General features: G+C 38.4%; 1 protein-coding gene across 21 annotated transcripts in view; it reads right to left on the bottom strand.

Moving 5' to 3' along the window:
• LOC117207819 (CUGBP Elav-like family member 2) overlaps positions 1-14,923 on the bottom strand; it is a 354,083-nt gene that overhangs the window by 129,359 nt on the left and 209,801 nt on the right. For all 21 annotated transcript variants that reach the window (XM_033448419.1, XM_033448421.1, XM_033448417.1 and 18 more), the window contains one exon: positions 12,121-12,290. In XM_033448419.1, coding sequence (XP_033304310.1) covers positions 12,121-12,290 — 170 coding nt within the window. The remainder of the gene's footprint in view (positions 1-12,120; positions 12,291-14,923) is intronic.

The raw sequence follows: 14,923 nt of genomic DNA, 5'->3' as shown, positions 1-14,923 counted from the left end.
TTTTCACTAGGATACGAAGAGAAAAAAAAAACAGGACAATTCCAAGAACGTGGTGATCGAGTTGATCTACATATACTGTTTTCACCCTCCAGTCAAGCGAGTCTGCGCACGAAAATATATCGTTCTTTGAGAAAGCCTTGACAAAGCCTCTCATAATCTCTAATTCAAGAACATCAAGTTTTATTATATTCGTATATTTCATTGTGTGAAATATCGTGAAATATATTTACACGTATATTTCAATATTATACTATAAGTATTTTTTTCTATTTTGCGTATAACGAATTAGATAAAATTTACTAGATAGATTTTACTACTGTGACTAACACACATAACAAACTTCACACTTGCATAAAGATTTTAACCTACATTCCACTTCAAATAATGAAAATTAATGCATCACGAACGGATGAAGAGATATCTCGTCTTTCGTATTTTATGTCTAAAGAGACAAAAATGCCAATCGAGATTGTAAAGAGATTAGTTTTACTCAAAGCTGAAATTGTGCTCTTTTCGAAAAGTATAATATGAGGCAGCTTAATTAGTTTCAATGGTCCAGTTCAATTTTCATATTACAACTTCAAAAGCGTCATTCTTTCTTATTCAAACATCTGAAATTAGTTCAGAGGAATAAATAACCAACTGTTTAACTGGATAAACGAACGACAAGTGTCTGATGAAGAAATTCTAAAAGGGGACCTGACTGCATCCAGCTTTGTTTTGAGTGACGTAAATAGGCGAGAAAGAGCAAAAATGCTTGATAAATCGAAGCAATTCGTTACGCCACGAGGAAGGTTGCAAATGTGCCGTCATAAATTCAGAAAGAGATCTTATTGCCCGGAAGAGCTCAATGCGTGTTATAATGGAAGATAATATTGGGACTCGTTCCAAGTCATTGTAACTGATGGCCCGTTGTGTATTGACGACACGTGCTGACTGCAAACTTCATCAGACTATGTATCTGTTTTCTTTCCGTGTGACACCGTTCCACCCTTTCCGGTTCATTTCAGTGGCGCCATCGTCGTTTGCATCTTTGTTTCGTTTGTTGATTCGTCTTGTTATTTCGGAGAAAATTGCATCGTTTGCAATATTGCTAGCTTTTTTACTGATCGTTAAGTATCAATTTTAAGATCACAAATATTTTAACAGTGACATTTTCACGGCCAAATATTTATAACAGATTATTTCACGCCCATGAAAGTTTCGTGGTTGCGTAACTTGCGCGCAAATTTATCGGGGTTACTTTAGATATCGGTTGAAATATAATATATCCCCTTTTTCCTGCTTCTCGTCGATCGAGTGTCTCAAATATTTGTACGATCGATGGCGGTCCTGTCATCGTATAATGGCCAAAATAGCGAAATACGCACGTTCAATCTGTATTTTGTTGAAATAAACTTGAAGATGGTGTGAAATTGTAAATGTTAACCCGTGCAAAAATAGTCGCATACCGTGAGAAATGAGAAAAAGAAGGAGAAAGGAGAGAAAAAAGTGAAGAAAAGGAAGAAGCGTGAGAATGTTAAAACAACTGAAGTTTCGTCAGATTAAGTAGATACGAATTAATACTTGAACACTAACACGTTAATGCTTCGAAAATAATCAGTTTTTCGTAATAAAAAGTTGGATATTCAGCAGTAAATTTTTATTCGCTGAATCGATTAAAAACTCCGTGCTGTTTTTAAAATTTTATACAATATTTAAAAAAAAAGTGTATTGAAAGTGTGATACACAATTTGTCGATGACAACATTTATTGTTGAGAAAAATTCATTTTAAAACAACACAAAGCGTTAGGGGATCATTTATTACTCTAATTTTGTAAAGTTCCTGACAATAAAGAGACCTGATATAATTTTCACAAAATGGTCCTATTACAAACTTCGAAAGTGGAAATTTCTGAAAGCACACAATACTTAAATTTTTGCTATGAAAATAGCAAACGCGAAGCGTCTTCAAAATAAGTCATAAAATTCAGATAAAAATTCGATAAATTTCAAATTTTGACACACTATTCCTTATAAGACTATCTTCGGTACAGGGTACAATATTTTTACGCAACCTTCTAAAACCTTCAAATAAAAATTTAAAATTTACGTTCATTCGATATCGACGATACCATATACTATGTTTTTAATTTTCAGCTAGGAAGTATCTCTGAACTTTCTCTGTACGCGGTTTTATCCCGTGACTTCCCGCTAAAACGACGCAGACATTTATCAATGAAATTATGAAACTACTACAAGAAGGTGCATTCGCCTCCACGAGATTACGAGGATCAAGGCCCGTTTAGTCGCAACTCCCCAGGACGAGACTTTAACTGATTTTAGTCAAAGTGCCGTAATTCCTTGCGACGAAAACGTAACGAGTTCTGAGAAATGGGGACAATCCACCCCTGTTCGTTCTTCATCCTCTTCCACTAGACACGAAACTCCGAAAGTAAGAGTCTGAAATCCTGTACGCAACTTTAAATTAAGGTAATTCGTTTTACTTATGCACGTCTTGCATTCTTAGATTGCGACCATTTGCTATCGTTTATTAATTTCATTTTTTGACCATTCTGCCAGATAAATTATCTTTTTTACGCGTTGCTGTTACGTATTTATTCAAACCATAGTTACTACATCTGTGTAATCACCATCGTGATATATCTTCGTTTCTTCAATCCATGTTTCACTACTTCGCCAAAAAACCATCTTGCAACGCACACGCTCATCCACGCGTAACACGAGGCTGGCACATCTAAAGACAATATCTGCAGGAACTTCCATAGCAAAATTGTAAATCAATTGAAAGGCTTGCTAGCCGCCACCGGAAGACGTACAAAACATATTCATGAAACGAAGGTTTTGCGTTGACCATGTCGAACAACTAGTCGCCGGTTTAATGCTAACAGTTCACCTCTATCGCTGCTAGCTTATCATTCGAATTGTATATTCGACTTAAACTTTGAGGATACATCGTGCGACTCGATGCTCGCGATACAACAACAAGAAGCACCATTCGGCGTGTCTACAGAGTGTCACGCAGAGTTTTCGATAAAAACAGTTGGATTTAATATACAGGATGTTGGAAAAGAACGGTCTCGCATAGATGCGAAGCTGTCTGGAAATTCAGCAAATTTATATAAAATAGGTACTTGATCCTTTGGGATTACAATATAAAAATCTTGATCGATCTATTAATTACCCAAAGTAACTGCAAGTCATCGCGTTAAGCGATCCATCCTATATGAGCACTTCGCAAACTTTTCATTTGTCTTGTTCGCCGCTTTGTAGTAGAATTCGTGACTGACAAAATGAAACGCAGAGTTTTCCTGGAGAGATGTGGAGGTTGGCTTTTGGATATTACTTTGGGAGGGGGAGAGGGCAGGGAGAATTTATCGACGAACTGGATAGACTAAGTTAGGAAATACAACAGGATAATTCATCATTTAACAAAGAAAGTGGAACTGATTGTGGAAGTGATCCTTTCTAATAAAAAATGAACACAGAATCCTTCTTGTAATATGTAAAATATGTGATATACTATTTATTAATATATCACACGAACTTATACTTTGTTCTCGTACTAATAACGATACTTCTTCTTTAAAAGTAACGGTTTAAAGTAATAAGTAAGCCCCTACATAAAACGAATTTTCAAATATTTAACTTGAAGATTTATTAAAATTTGTTAAATTAAATAGTTTTACACTTCCTGTTCGAAGAAAGTCAACAGTAGCAGATAGTCAATGGATTGATATCGAAAAGATAGTATCCTGTCTCCAAAAGTTTCAGAATTCCACGTCATTTCACTTCCATGTACGCAACCATGTTTAGATAAGAAATTTTCACGAGCTACTAAAAATTTCTAATAATTAAAAACAGAATTACGATGATTTTCGAAGAATTGAATTAATACTAAATACAAAAATTCAGTTTATTGGTATCGTACTACTTAGAAAACGATGCAAATTTCTTGGTAAATTTTTATGTATTTGGACGAAACGAGATAGATTGGGTTTACGTCGATACGAGAACGGCTTTCCAATAGTTTCACGTGGCAGTTTCGTTTAAAGTTTTTCGTCTAATCCGTTGGAGTGCGTCGACTGAAAAGGCTCGCCGCCCGTCTTCTCCACAAATCCGGAGAACTTTGAGTCGCGTGGGTCACAAAGAGGATAAAACAAAATTTAGGACGGCCGAGGAGAAAGTCAAGGGAGACAAACGAGAACAAAGGAAAAACGTACGTGTACCTGTTAAACGTAAATCACCACGAATTTTGTAATAACTGAACTTTGGATTTATGTACGGAAACGTATGAAACGAATTTTGTTATCGAGTTCCCATTTATGACAATTTTATTAAATACGATATTTTTATGAATCTTTTCATGTTTGATGATTTTAATCGATGTTCAGAAATTTACAATCTACGATTTATGTTTACTGTGTTAGGAAGAATTTTGCATATAATAATTTAATTAATTTTCAGTTAAATGAAATTAAGATTGTAACAGATTTGTTATATCTATTAAGACAAATCTGCATAGAAGTTTCAAAAGTTCAGTAAAAAAGAACCATGTATGTCGATCCGTCCTATATTCTGCAACTCGCGTCACATCATGCAGAAACAATCAACGGAAGCTCGACATATATGTACTTTAGAGAGGAAGCATCGATCTTGAAAATCGATTGAAAGGGACGCGTCAAGCCACACTGGTGACAAATAACTCGACAGCGATTTCTATGGAGTCCCGGCTATGGGGAGATTTCAAGACAGCCAACCACGGTGTCGAAGTTCGAGCCTGTTGGCTCTTTCTTCCAGCAAGTTGAAAGCTCTTGCCTCGAACGTCGTTCTACTTAAAGACGATTAATAGCGATTCGTGATTAATGATGGAGTGTGCTTGCGCACAACGAGTGCTATAAGATCGATCAACACAGAGGAGAAGGAAGGGCAAACGGATCCTGCGAGCAATTTCCATACAACAAGCTACACGAACCGGATGAAATTCGAGAGGAACAACTCGAAGCGTCCCGCCCCGTGAATCCCCAGCGGGATACGTTATCATAATGAACATGTTAAGATGTTTGACGTTTAAGCGGCCGAACTGTTACCGAAATTTCGTCCGTTGATCTTCTTTATTGTGAATATTCTCACCTGGTAGCGTTTCCTCGAGCGATTTAAATGTTGAAAAATTTCAATTTCTATGATTCGGCGCTATTGAACTTCCTTTACAATATTCTAAAGCAATTCGAATAATCTTACCCTGTTTATACGAACAATCGACAGTCCACGATGGCGAGAACAAACCACAAAACGATATTTATAACGAGCACGAGAAATTATTTGCACAAATCTACATTGCACGCGCAATGAAACATTGAAAACCGGAACGATTTAGCTAGAAACGATTTTCGATTTGACCATGGGTAGAGAGAGGGGGGAGGAAAGCGCGGGAATAACATCGAACTTGATTGCTGGGTATACAACAAAATATAGACGCACAGGAGGCAGGCAGGAGTGACACGTCGCGGTTTAATACGATTTAGAATGCCATCGCGGGGCCCATTTAAAACTGTCAAGCGTGAAATTCAGAAACGAGGCACCGGAAAACGTCACAATTTTCGAGTAGCTGAAACGCGAAATGCAATTTAACCCTCCATCCCTCTGCTACGGCGTCGAGAGATCGAAACTTTTTGAAGCTATCTCGTGTCCACCGCTTGCATAAATAACGCGAACGTGAAACACCGTTTATTTTGGCGGACGCAGGTAACGGGAACACGGGCAACGCCACGGCCGTGACCGGGGGTAAACTTCCGGTCTCTTCGGGGTAGAGTGCTCCGGGAAGCAATAAAACCTCCGGTTCCCGCGTGTTGTACGTACTTTCCAACTAATGTCTCCTACTTGTTTACGTTTTATTTTCTTCTATCTTCCTTTCTTTCCTTCTTTCTTCCTCTCTTCTTCCTTTCCTTTTTTATTCTAGGACTTTTCTACGTCTATCGTATTGCAAACTGTATTTGTTAACCGAGAACCATGCGACTATGGGATATGACTTTGGATTGTTTGCATAATTATTTATAGGGTACACAGGTGATTCTTAAAATTTGTATTTCTACGAACGTTGCTAAAGAAATAAAACTTAAACAGAAATTGGTTTCGCGTAGTAGATATCAAAAAGTGTATTTTACTTTGAATATTTTACATATCTATGCATATCACAGCAATATATATATTTTTGCATCTTCAAATTTTCCATAAATACATAAATATCCGCAGTCTAGCGATATGAAATTTTCACCACCATTTTTACGTTACTCGATAATTTATTACAATTTTCAAATAGATTCCTAGAAATTAGAAAATGCTATACCGTTAACGTTACCGTTATCGTCACCGTTACCGAAAAGAATAAAATTAAGAAATATGTAGATATGCATCGCGAAACGACAATATACAAGAAAGAAGCAAAGTTCCATCTCTCGCGTGAAAGAATAATGAAGAAGCTCGAGCGAAAGGACAGCTGTTTCAAAGGGATGGTAACACAATTAAGAAATTCCTCGGCACTTGGTCGTGTCACGGAATATTTTACCGTTTTAAACGAATACCAAGAACGGGAATCTCGGTAACGAGAATCTTCCTCGTTTGATCGAGATTCTTCCGCTTGTCGTTGCGTTGCACAAAGTAACGGAGTATCGAATTCCGCTACTTTACTTTGAGATCAATCGGATAGAATCCAACGAGCTTCGATACATGTCAGAATGTGTGTACGCTATTTCGAGAGTTTTTGATACGTCTCCACCTGTTTTTTTCGTAAAAGGACAGATAATGTTGGCGGAGCAATCGCGTGACTGAGCGCGAGACGAAGCGGATACGTCGCGTCGTGTTGTATTAATTTCGCTCGAAACCGGACTTACCTATATTTTCGACTTCTAGGACTAGACAGTTTCTTCGTTTGCGTTTGCGACCAATCACGCAATAAGATTTTTCCTTGTGCAAAGACTTATCGACGTTTCTCGTGTTCGATATTCTTATGGATGGGAATAATTCTTCCGCAGCTGCGGAAACGGCGATGGTAACGTACAGCGTGCAAAAGGTCCGATCGAAAATGTTTTGTTTCTACGAATTGCGAATTACCTAAATATAGAGATGTTATGTCCACAAATCGTAAGATCTTTTCCACACCCTTCGAAGTATACGTATCTCCGATACGATAAACATGGATACTCTGGTTTTTAGTAGTAACATGAAAAGTCATTTCGCTGCCGTTTATGAACATCGTCAAACCGAGGAACGCATCTGCCCCGAATATCTTCTACCTGAAGGAGAGAACGGAGAAATGAATACTCTTGAGTAATTGTGAAAGCAGTTAAACCTCGCAAGCTTCTGGACGTCGCATAAGTTGCCTTTGAACGCACGGAAAGGAGGATTTCGACTAAGCTCGTAGCTTCCATCCCAAGGTTTCTATGGCTTTCCTCGTTCTCTTCGACATCGAAGCTTTTAGGAAGAATCCTTACCGATGACTTTTACGTCTGACCTTTGTCTGTATTCTACCGATACTCTTCTTCTTATTCCCCGTCTGTTTCATCTCGTTCGTTTCAATGTCAATCGCGTAAAAGAAGTTTGTACATGGAAAAAATGGAATTTCACAAATCCTTGATACCGATGCGACTAATTGCAATTTTGTAATAGTCAAGATGCGATTCGCCAGAGGAACGCGCTGTTTCCATGTGACATTTTGCTGTTAAACCGAATGAAACAACGCGAAGGCTTAATTAACTTAAAACACGTACGGCTCTCGATGTTTTATTCCCAGCTGGAAAGCAAAGTGGCTCTGCACCCTGCGTATTACAATATTTGCCTTCTCCGCGACGCTGTTTGGTCAGCGACTGCGTCTACAGTCGTGTCTCGCGTTTGCTATTTTAACGGCGTGCCTTTTGCTTTTCTCTCGCAGCCAAATGAAATCGATTTTCCTTCCTCTTGTTTTAGCTCTTACAAACGCGCGTTTTTCCACCCGGAAATGGCGTTTAAACGTGAAATTGCTCGACTAACGAACTATAACGATAAACTGACAAGTTTAGAGAATGATTAAACGTCGTTGGATAGAAATATAGGACGAAAGATAAGAAAAAATTGTATTTCTTCAATCATGGATGGGTTTCTACAAGCACATTGCTACTCTGTGTAAATATGTATGGCTAGAGATTACTTTAAGAAGGTTTGAAACAATGCTAGTAATATACCAGAGCTTACGAAACGGCCCGATACATAAACATCTTCCAGGTTCAATTTAAAAAAACGAAACCTGACACAACTTTTTGCATTCCATAATTTAGATACTTCATTAACGCACGACTTGTATTTTCATTCAAAAACGTGAACGGTTGAAACGAATCCGCTAGCGAGACATTAATTTACCATTACCTCAAGGTAATCAAGTTAAATTTTCACAATGGCAAACGAATTTCATCCGGCTGCTACTCGCCGCTACCATCAATTTTGCAGCTGCGCGTGACGTTTACAATTCGTCTAGATTAATCGTTCCGAAAGTTCTCAGGATATCAACGTTTCGTGTTCGCGTCGCCAGTTCGCACGATGGTATAACGCTTCTCATGTTCAGTCATGTGTATCGTTTCAGAGCTTTTCTATCCTTCGCCGAATATATTGGAAAGCAAAATGAAGAAATATACTATCTATCGCTATCTATTGTTATACGTAACAAATAGACATATAGGATGTTTGTAACGAGTGGTATTGGAGAAAGGGTGATTGTACGTGAAACAATAAGCCCAACATATAGTAGAACAAAATATGGAAAACGATATAAAAATTTTGATTCTGAAAATTTTACGCGTCAACTGCTGTTGTTATCGTCGATGGAAATACAGGTAAGTTGTAAAATGTTGCGGTGGCAGTTATGATTACATTTTCGTGCGTTACATTGACTCCTAACGCTAGAAATAAAAACGAGTCCTTAAAATTTAAAGCGTAATTCAACAATTTATTACCAAACACGAGCGAAACATGGATAATTAACGATTAATGAGACATTCGAGGAAAACAGACCAGCTGCAAGCAATTTTCCACGCTCTAAATAGTAACCAATAATTGATTTATGAACGACCCAACAATTGCTTCACGTTTCCAGAATAAACCTTTCTATCCCTGTACAGTTACTGGAAACTTTCGAACAAATTGTACCATGGGAAAGAACAATTAAAAATTATCTTTAAAGCTTATCGCGGATGAATATTTCCTCTGCCTGTATCACGAAATATCTCGCATTAATATTCTCATATCGACGTTTGTAAGCTTCTATTTTAATTATTTCCTTTCGCCTCGGTTGTTTCTATAGAGTATGTATCTGATCGCTTGGAATATTTATTTTGTTCTGTTTTGGTTCTATTCCAATTTAGTCACTGCAGTTATCGACATCGAAAATGTTTCAAATATATACTAGTTTTTTGCATGGAATTTATGCAAACGGTAATTTGCTCGAAAACCATACAATTGAAAGGAAAAAGAATATACGATTGGATCGAAAACAAGGCAGGTGTCACAGTAGAGTTACGCTCAACTTGACAGTTCATTTATTTTTATTTCGCGTTTAAACTCGCGTTCACCATTAAAAGACAGTTATTTTTAAAGGTATTTTTGACAAACGTTACGTAAGAAAATGCAAGTATATTTGGAATAGAACGTCTTCCAACTTAACGGTGGGTCGAGTTCAAAGTGGACGGAGAACCAAGGTAAATACGGAGAGAAGTGGATCGGATATTCGCGGTTATGAAAGGCAAATTTCGAATTCCACGGACGCGCGATCCACGACTGCTGGACACCTGCACATGGACACACAGGTATATAGCCACATAGAGATACGTTTCGACGTAACGGCGTAAGAGGCCAAGGGACACCAGGGGGTTCCGTCTTCGATCAATAGTTCGAGAAGTGCCAACGACGACTACCGTTTCTGTCTGGGCATCGATCCTTGCGTGTGCCACGTATACGAGTACTTACTTTCTGTCTATTCCCTCAGACTATCCCGCCCCCTCCCGAGTTAGTTCCCTCGTTTCCTGTATTCGTTATCAACGACCTGACTGCCGATCTTCGTCCACGTTCAAACGACTGACGTGCTGATCACGATAAATATACCGATACGAACTGATCGAATCGTAAACTTGACCGTGCTAATATCTTGTTTTAACCCTTTCGTGACTACATTGTGGGCCAGATTGTTAACGATCTCGATCAAGCCAAATCAGCGACTTACTGAATTAAATTACCCCAGACTTTTGTATAACCTAACAGCATGCCAGATCTAAAGAGGCATTAGACAGTTCTTTATATTAAAAAATTCCAAGAATCGTACATTCATGAAATTCAACCATACGATTGGACCAATCAGAACATAACAAAATTTTTATATAATTGCACGATTTCCAACCAACCACAAGAGAGACACGAGGAAGAAGAAGGTGAATAGAAACGTGTGCAAACGAAATAAGAGCGTAACGATTTATCATTCGGCCACTATGTTCCTGAAATCATTCAATCTTCTTGCGTTTCGCCAGCGTGAAGATTATTTTATACTCGAATTATACCCACGTGACGCGGCTAGAGCTCGGTTTAATCTCGGTCTACGATCGCGTCGCTACGTTTTATCGTTCATTCTGCCATCGTAAATGCCGTCCGTTCTACCCATTCGCCCACCCCTTTTTGCATCCATTCGCACTTGTCATACGGATGAACGTGCTGTTTCATTGCCAACTTCGTCGATCGCACGTCGATGCAGTCGCGACATCTCCACCCCGTTTGCCATCGCATCTTTCTCACACTAGCAAGAATATCGTTACTTTAGTTTCTATCGAGCGCTTACCGTGTGATATTGACATGGATAACTAATTAGGTAAGTATAACAAGTAGTGTGTTTAGTAACGACGAATATAACAAAATCGGGGAATTATCTGACACAGATTTGATTACTAACACGTGAAAAATGAAAAAAAAACGAAGAAGGAAAGTGGTAGGATAGAGTGTATGGAGGAAAGAGTTAAATGCCTGGATAAACTTGGGAAATGCGAAAAAAGTAATAAAATGTGAAAGTGAAGTGGTTCGCGAAGACCTGGTGAACCAAGGTTATTCGGTTCTCAGTGAAATCTTGGAAAAGAGATTAAAAACAGGAAGCGCGAAGAAAGTTAAAAGAAACGGCAAAAGTATAAAAGTAATTGTGTAGTTGAAAAAGGAAACCTGACTCTGCATCAGAATATATGTTCGTATACGATAGCGAACTATTTTTGATCGGTATATTTGATATTTTGCAATTCTTTATTGTTGTCAGCCGCAGTTACAGCCTCGTATATTTCGACCAAACGTATCGACAAATATTTTATAACCAAAGTTGGCAGTGTGGTTAAATTTTTAAATTGCGTCGTTCGATGATCACGGGATACGTTGACGAAAACATGGTAAAAAACCGTGACAACGCGATTAAGTGTTCACCAGTGAATTTTTCCGTGAAGAACGCCGACCGGTGGCACGATTAAAAATAAAAGCCGCGAGACAATTCAATTTCATCCGATTATCGGGAGCGGTGTAGTTAATAGAGCCGCAGCACAAGATTAAAGTACGCGGCAGACTAATGAAAATTCGGTTCGTTATCGAATATTGCGATACACTGGATTACCGGTTGGGGGAAAAAATCGAATAATTAAATTAACGCGGCTTCCGGCCAACGTGATCGCGACTCAATCGAATCTCAATTGTACATTGTTACTCTTTTTTAGCATACTGCATGCGGATTGTGAGATATCTCGGTTCTGCCTTCTCTTATAACGCGAATATCGAAAGCTTGACGAATCGAATACAGACAACAGGTACGATATAACATTATACATTAGATAATACAATATCATATAACAAATAAAAAAAAATACAGTCTACAAAAGCACAACGTTATCGTTAAGGAGTCCAATTTAATAAAGATGTAAGTATGAATTTTAGATATGGGTAGAAATAACTGAAGAGTGGTTTAGCAGCAGATATAAGGCAGATACGTTGATTATACTAAGATAGTTTCTTGGCAATCACTGCGAGGATAGATGATTCAAGAATACATAAAAGACGGTCGTTATCGATCGAATACTTACCTCTATGACTTCCGGTGATCTTGTCCCGCAAGATATTTATCTGGTGCACCCGACCGAACTCCTCGAACAACTTCCTCAGATCGTTCTCGTCCATGTCGTGAGGTACCTGACCTACGAACATTTTTATGTTATCGGGGTCTGGTTGCTCTACGCCATTGTTGTTCATTATGCTGCAACAGAAAAACAAATTTTTATGAAAAATCATCGTTCTTATAACAAGTTCAACATCCAGTCAATCGTAATTGTAACGATAAATGGAATTATCGATATATACGATCGAATTTAGAATACAAAAACGAAACAATAGAATTAAAACAATCTTTTCTTGTGTAATGTTAAATTTTTATTTTCATAGAAACAGAATCGAAACTTAAACAAAAGGTAGGAATTTTAATACGCGTGTAATAACTCTTCGACGATTATTCATTATGCTTTAATTATACGTATGTATATAGATGAAAAGATACACGAAATACGATTGAGAAATATAATTTCCTGAGACCATAATTACGCGTTTCACGTTTCTTCCATTTAACGATATTATCAATAATATATTCGACTAAAGCATCCTCTCGAAAGCATGATACTTATGAAGTCGCTGGATTAACAAACATTTTCATCTGATGAAGTGCACTCGAAATCGGTCTATAGGATATTCATTTTAAGAGGTTTGTGCGCCCATATACTGATCTCATTACGAGAACGATAAAAAATGCTTAAGCGATCGGTTCGAGTGTAGCAGTACTTATGAAATTTTAAAATGCAGGAAAAATAACATATCTCGTTGATATCTCGCCTACACTCCTATTTCACGACAAACTCTGAACGAGTTCAATCGTTTGAAAATAACATCGACAGTTTTGAATTATCTCTGCTATGTATAATAGAGTAAAACGTATTCGGTAAAATTACCATTTAAACGTTTTAACATTTATAAACAAGTACGTTTTTGTTGGGGAGTGTATCGAATTATGGAGAAAAGACGAAAAGACGAACGTGCCATGAATCCAGTTCCTTTTCACAGTTTCTAAGTTACCAGTTGATGAAGTAATTACATATATTTAAATTTTTCCATTATTTTATTTGCGTAACGACATTAATAACGAGTACATCAAAAAAGTTTGTCAGAATATATGCAACAATGTGGTCAAATTTTTCAAGTATGCTTTCTTAAAATGTACTAATATTTCACATACATTTACCGCTAGTTTCAAACTCGTTTCACTGAATTGTAAAAACTACGCATCGAGTCTTTGACCCTCGTCGGACGGTTAACATCAAATTTTACGCAGGTTGATCAGATTCTAGGGAGGAAAACGTAGCTAAATTCATCGCGTTTCGGTGTGCATCTCGGCAAAAAGCTGCGCTATGTTTAATTAGCCTGCCGGTGAACACGTTTGCCTGGTGGTACGCGAACGCTTTTAAAACTTGCGCATCATTTTCGCCAGTATGCGGTAACGTCGTTCGAATTACACGCGTTTGAAATCGTCCTCGTGGGACGCCGCTCTAGGAACCCCGAATCACATCCAAATGGATTATCTTGCCGTGCGGACCCGTCTGCACATGTTTCTCATAATTTTCTGCCTGGCGTATCATTCCAATCGCTCCACAGTCGAGTTTCACCCATCGTACCACGTGAAAATGCGTCTCTAGTATTTTTCCAGCATTTGAGTAAGTACGTGCGAGAGTCTCCTACGACCAATTTCAAGAGAAGCGTACGCATAAAATGATGGAGTTTACGAAATAGATGTGCAGAATTTAATGACGAATGTTACAAATGGTTAAAGTCTATGGTCAAAGTATGAATTTCGTGAATGGAGTAACAAAAAGAACACAGAGGATCTGGCAGAATGAAAGGAGAACCTTTTCAAACGCAGAGGATTTATCTCTCGACAGACATACGTTCATTGTGTTTACTGTTTCATCGAGTATTACCATTAAATATCCCTATTGTCCCTTTAATCGCATCATCCACGAAGAGTAACAATTCACTTTCACCACACGATAATTTCTCTTACGAAGAACTTTATTGCGTAACAAGCCAAAACTCTCCCTCTATGCAATTGTTACCCTTGTTCGAACAGTCATTCGACACACCAGTTCCACTGACGCCCCTTCCACAACTTGTACAAACCGGAAGAAGGCATTAAGGTTTTGCTAGCGGCTAAAACGCGACACTTTGCCATACCGTAAAACCGCGCTTGCATAAAGTTGGTCGTTGAAATAGCGAACTGGCATGCCGCTTTGACACCGTCGTGTCGCACTCTTCCCAGAGGCTCGTTCCTCGAGCATTTCCGTCTCGGTCAGCCATTCTTGCCCCGTTACCGGGCCGTGGCCATAAATCTGCGAACTTTAAAAGTCATCGTCGCTCGTGGCCAAAGGGAAAAGTTCTTGGTCATGGTGGCTGGTGCAGTGTGTTGCGACGTTAAGTGCATAATAATTAATGAGACAAAGTTGGGACAGTACCGCATTGGTAATTTTGTTTCATACTTGTGTCCATTATCCGGCATCATCCTCCGTAATGGCCTCAACGCCGAAGTAATTTTATGTTTTTGGTGGTTTAGCTGGCCGTGAGGTGTTGTGACACGGGACTATTTAGTTGATCGATAAGAGTGTAGTCGAATAACATACATTCTATATACCAGAATCAAAGACCCGAAGGAGATATCTATCATAACGATAAAGGAAGCGAAATTTCGAGCGAAATAGAAATTCATCAACAATTAATCGCAGATTCTATGATTGGAGAAGGCAAGCGGCGGCCTAGCTTAGGGATTCGTCTTTGCCTGGCCTGATTCGGTAT

Source organism: Bombus bifarius, unplaced genomic scaffold (genome assembly GCF_011952205.1).
Source record: "Bombus bifarius isolate JDL3187 unplaced genomic scaffold, Bbif_JDL3187 scf7180000008046, whole genome shotgun sequence".
In the NCBI taxonomy this organism is placed as follows: Eukaryota; Metazoa; Arthropoda; class Insecta; order Hymenoptera; family Apidae; genus Bombus; species Bombus bifarius.
The sequence above is the reverse complement of the archived record's forward strand: the minus strand, read 5'-3'. Positions and strand labels throughout refer to the sequence as shown.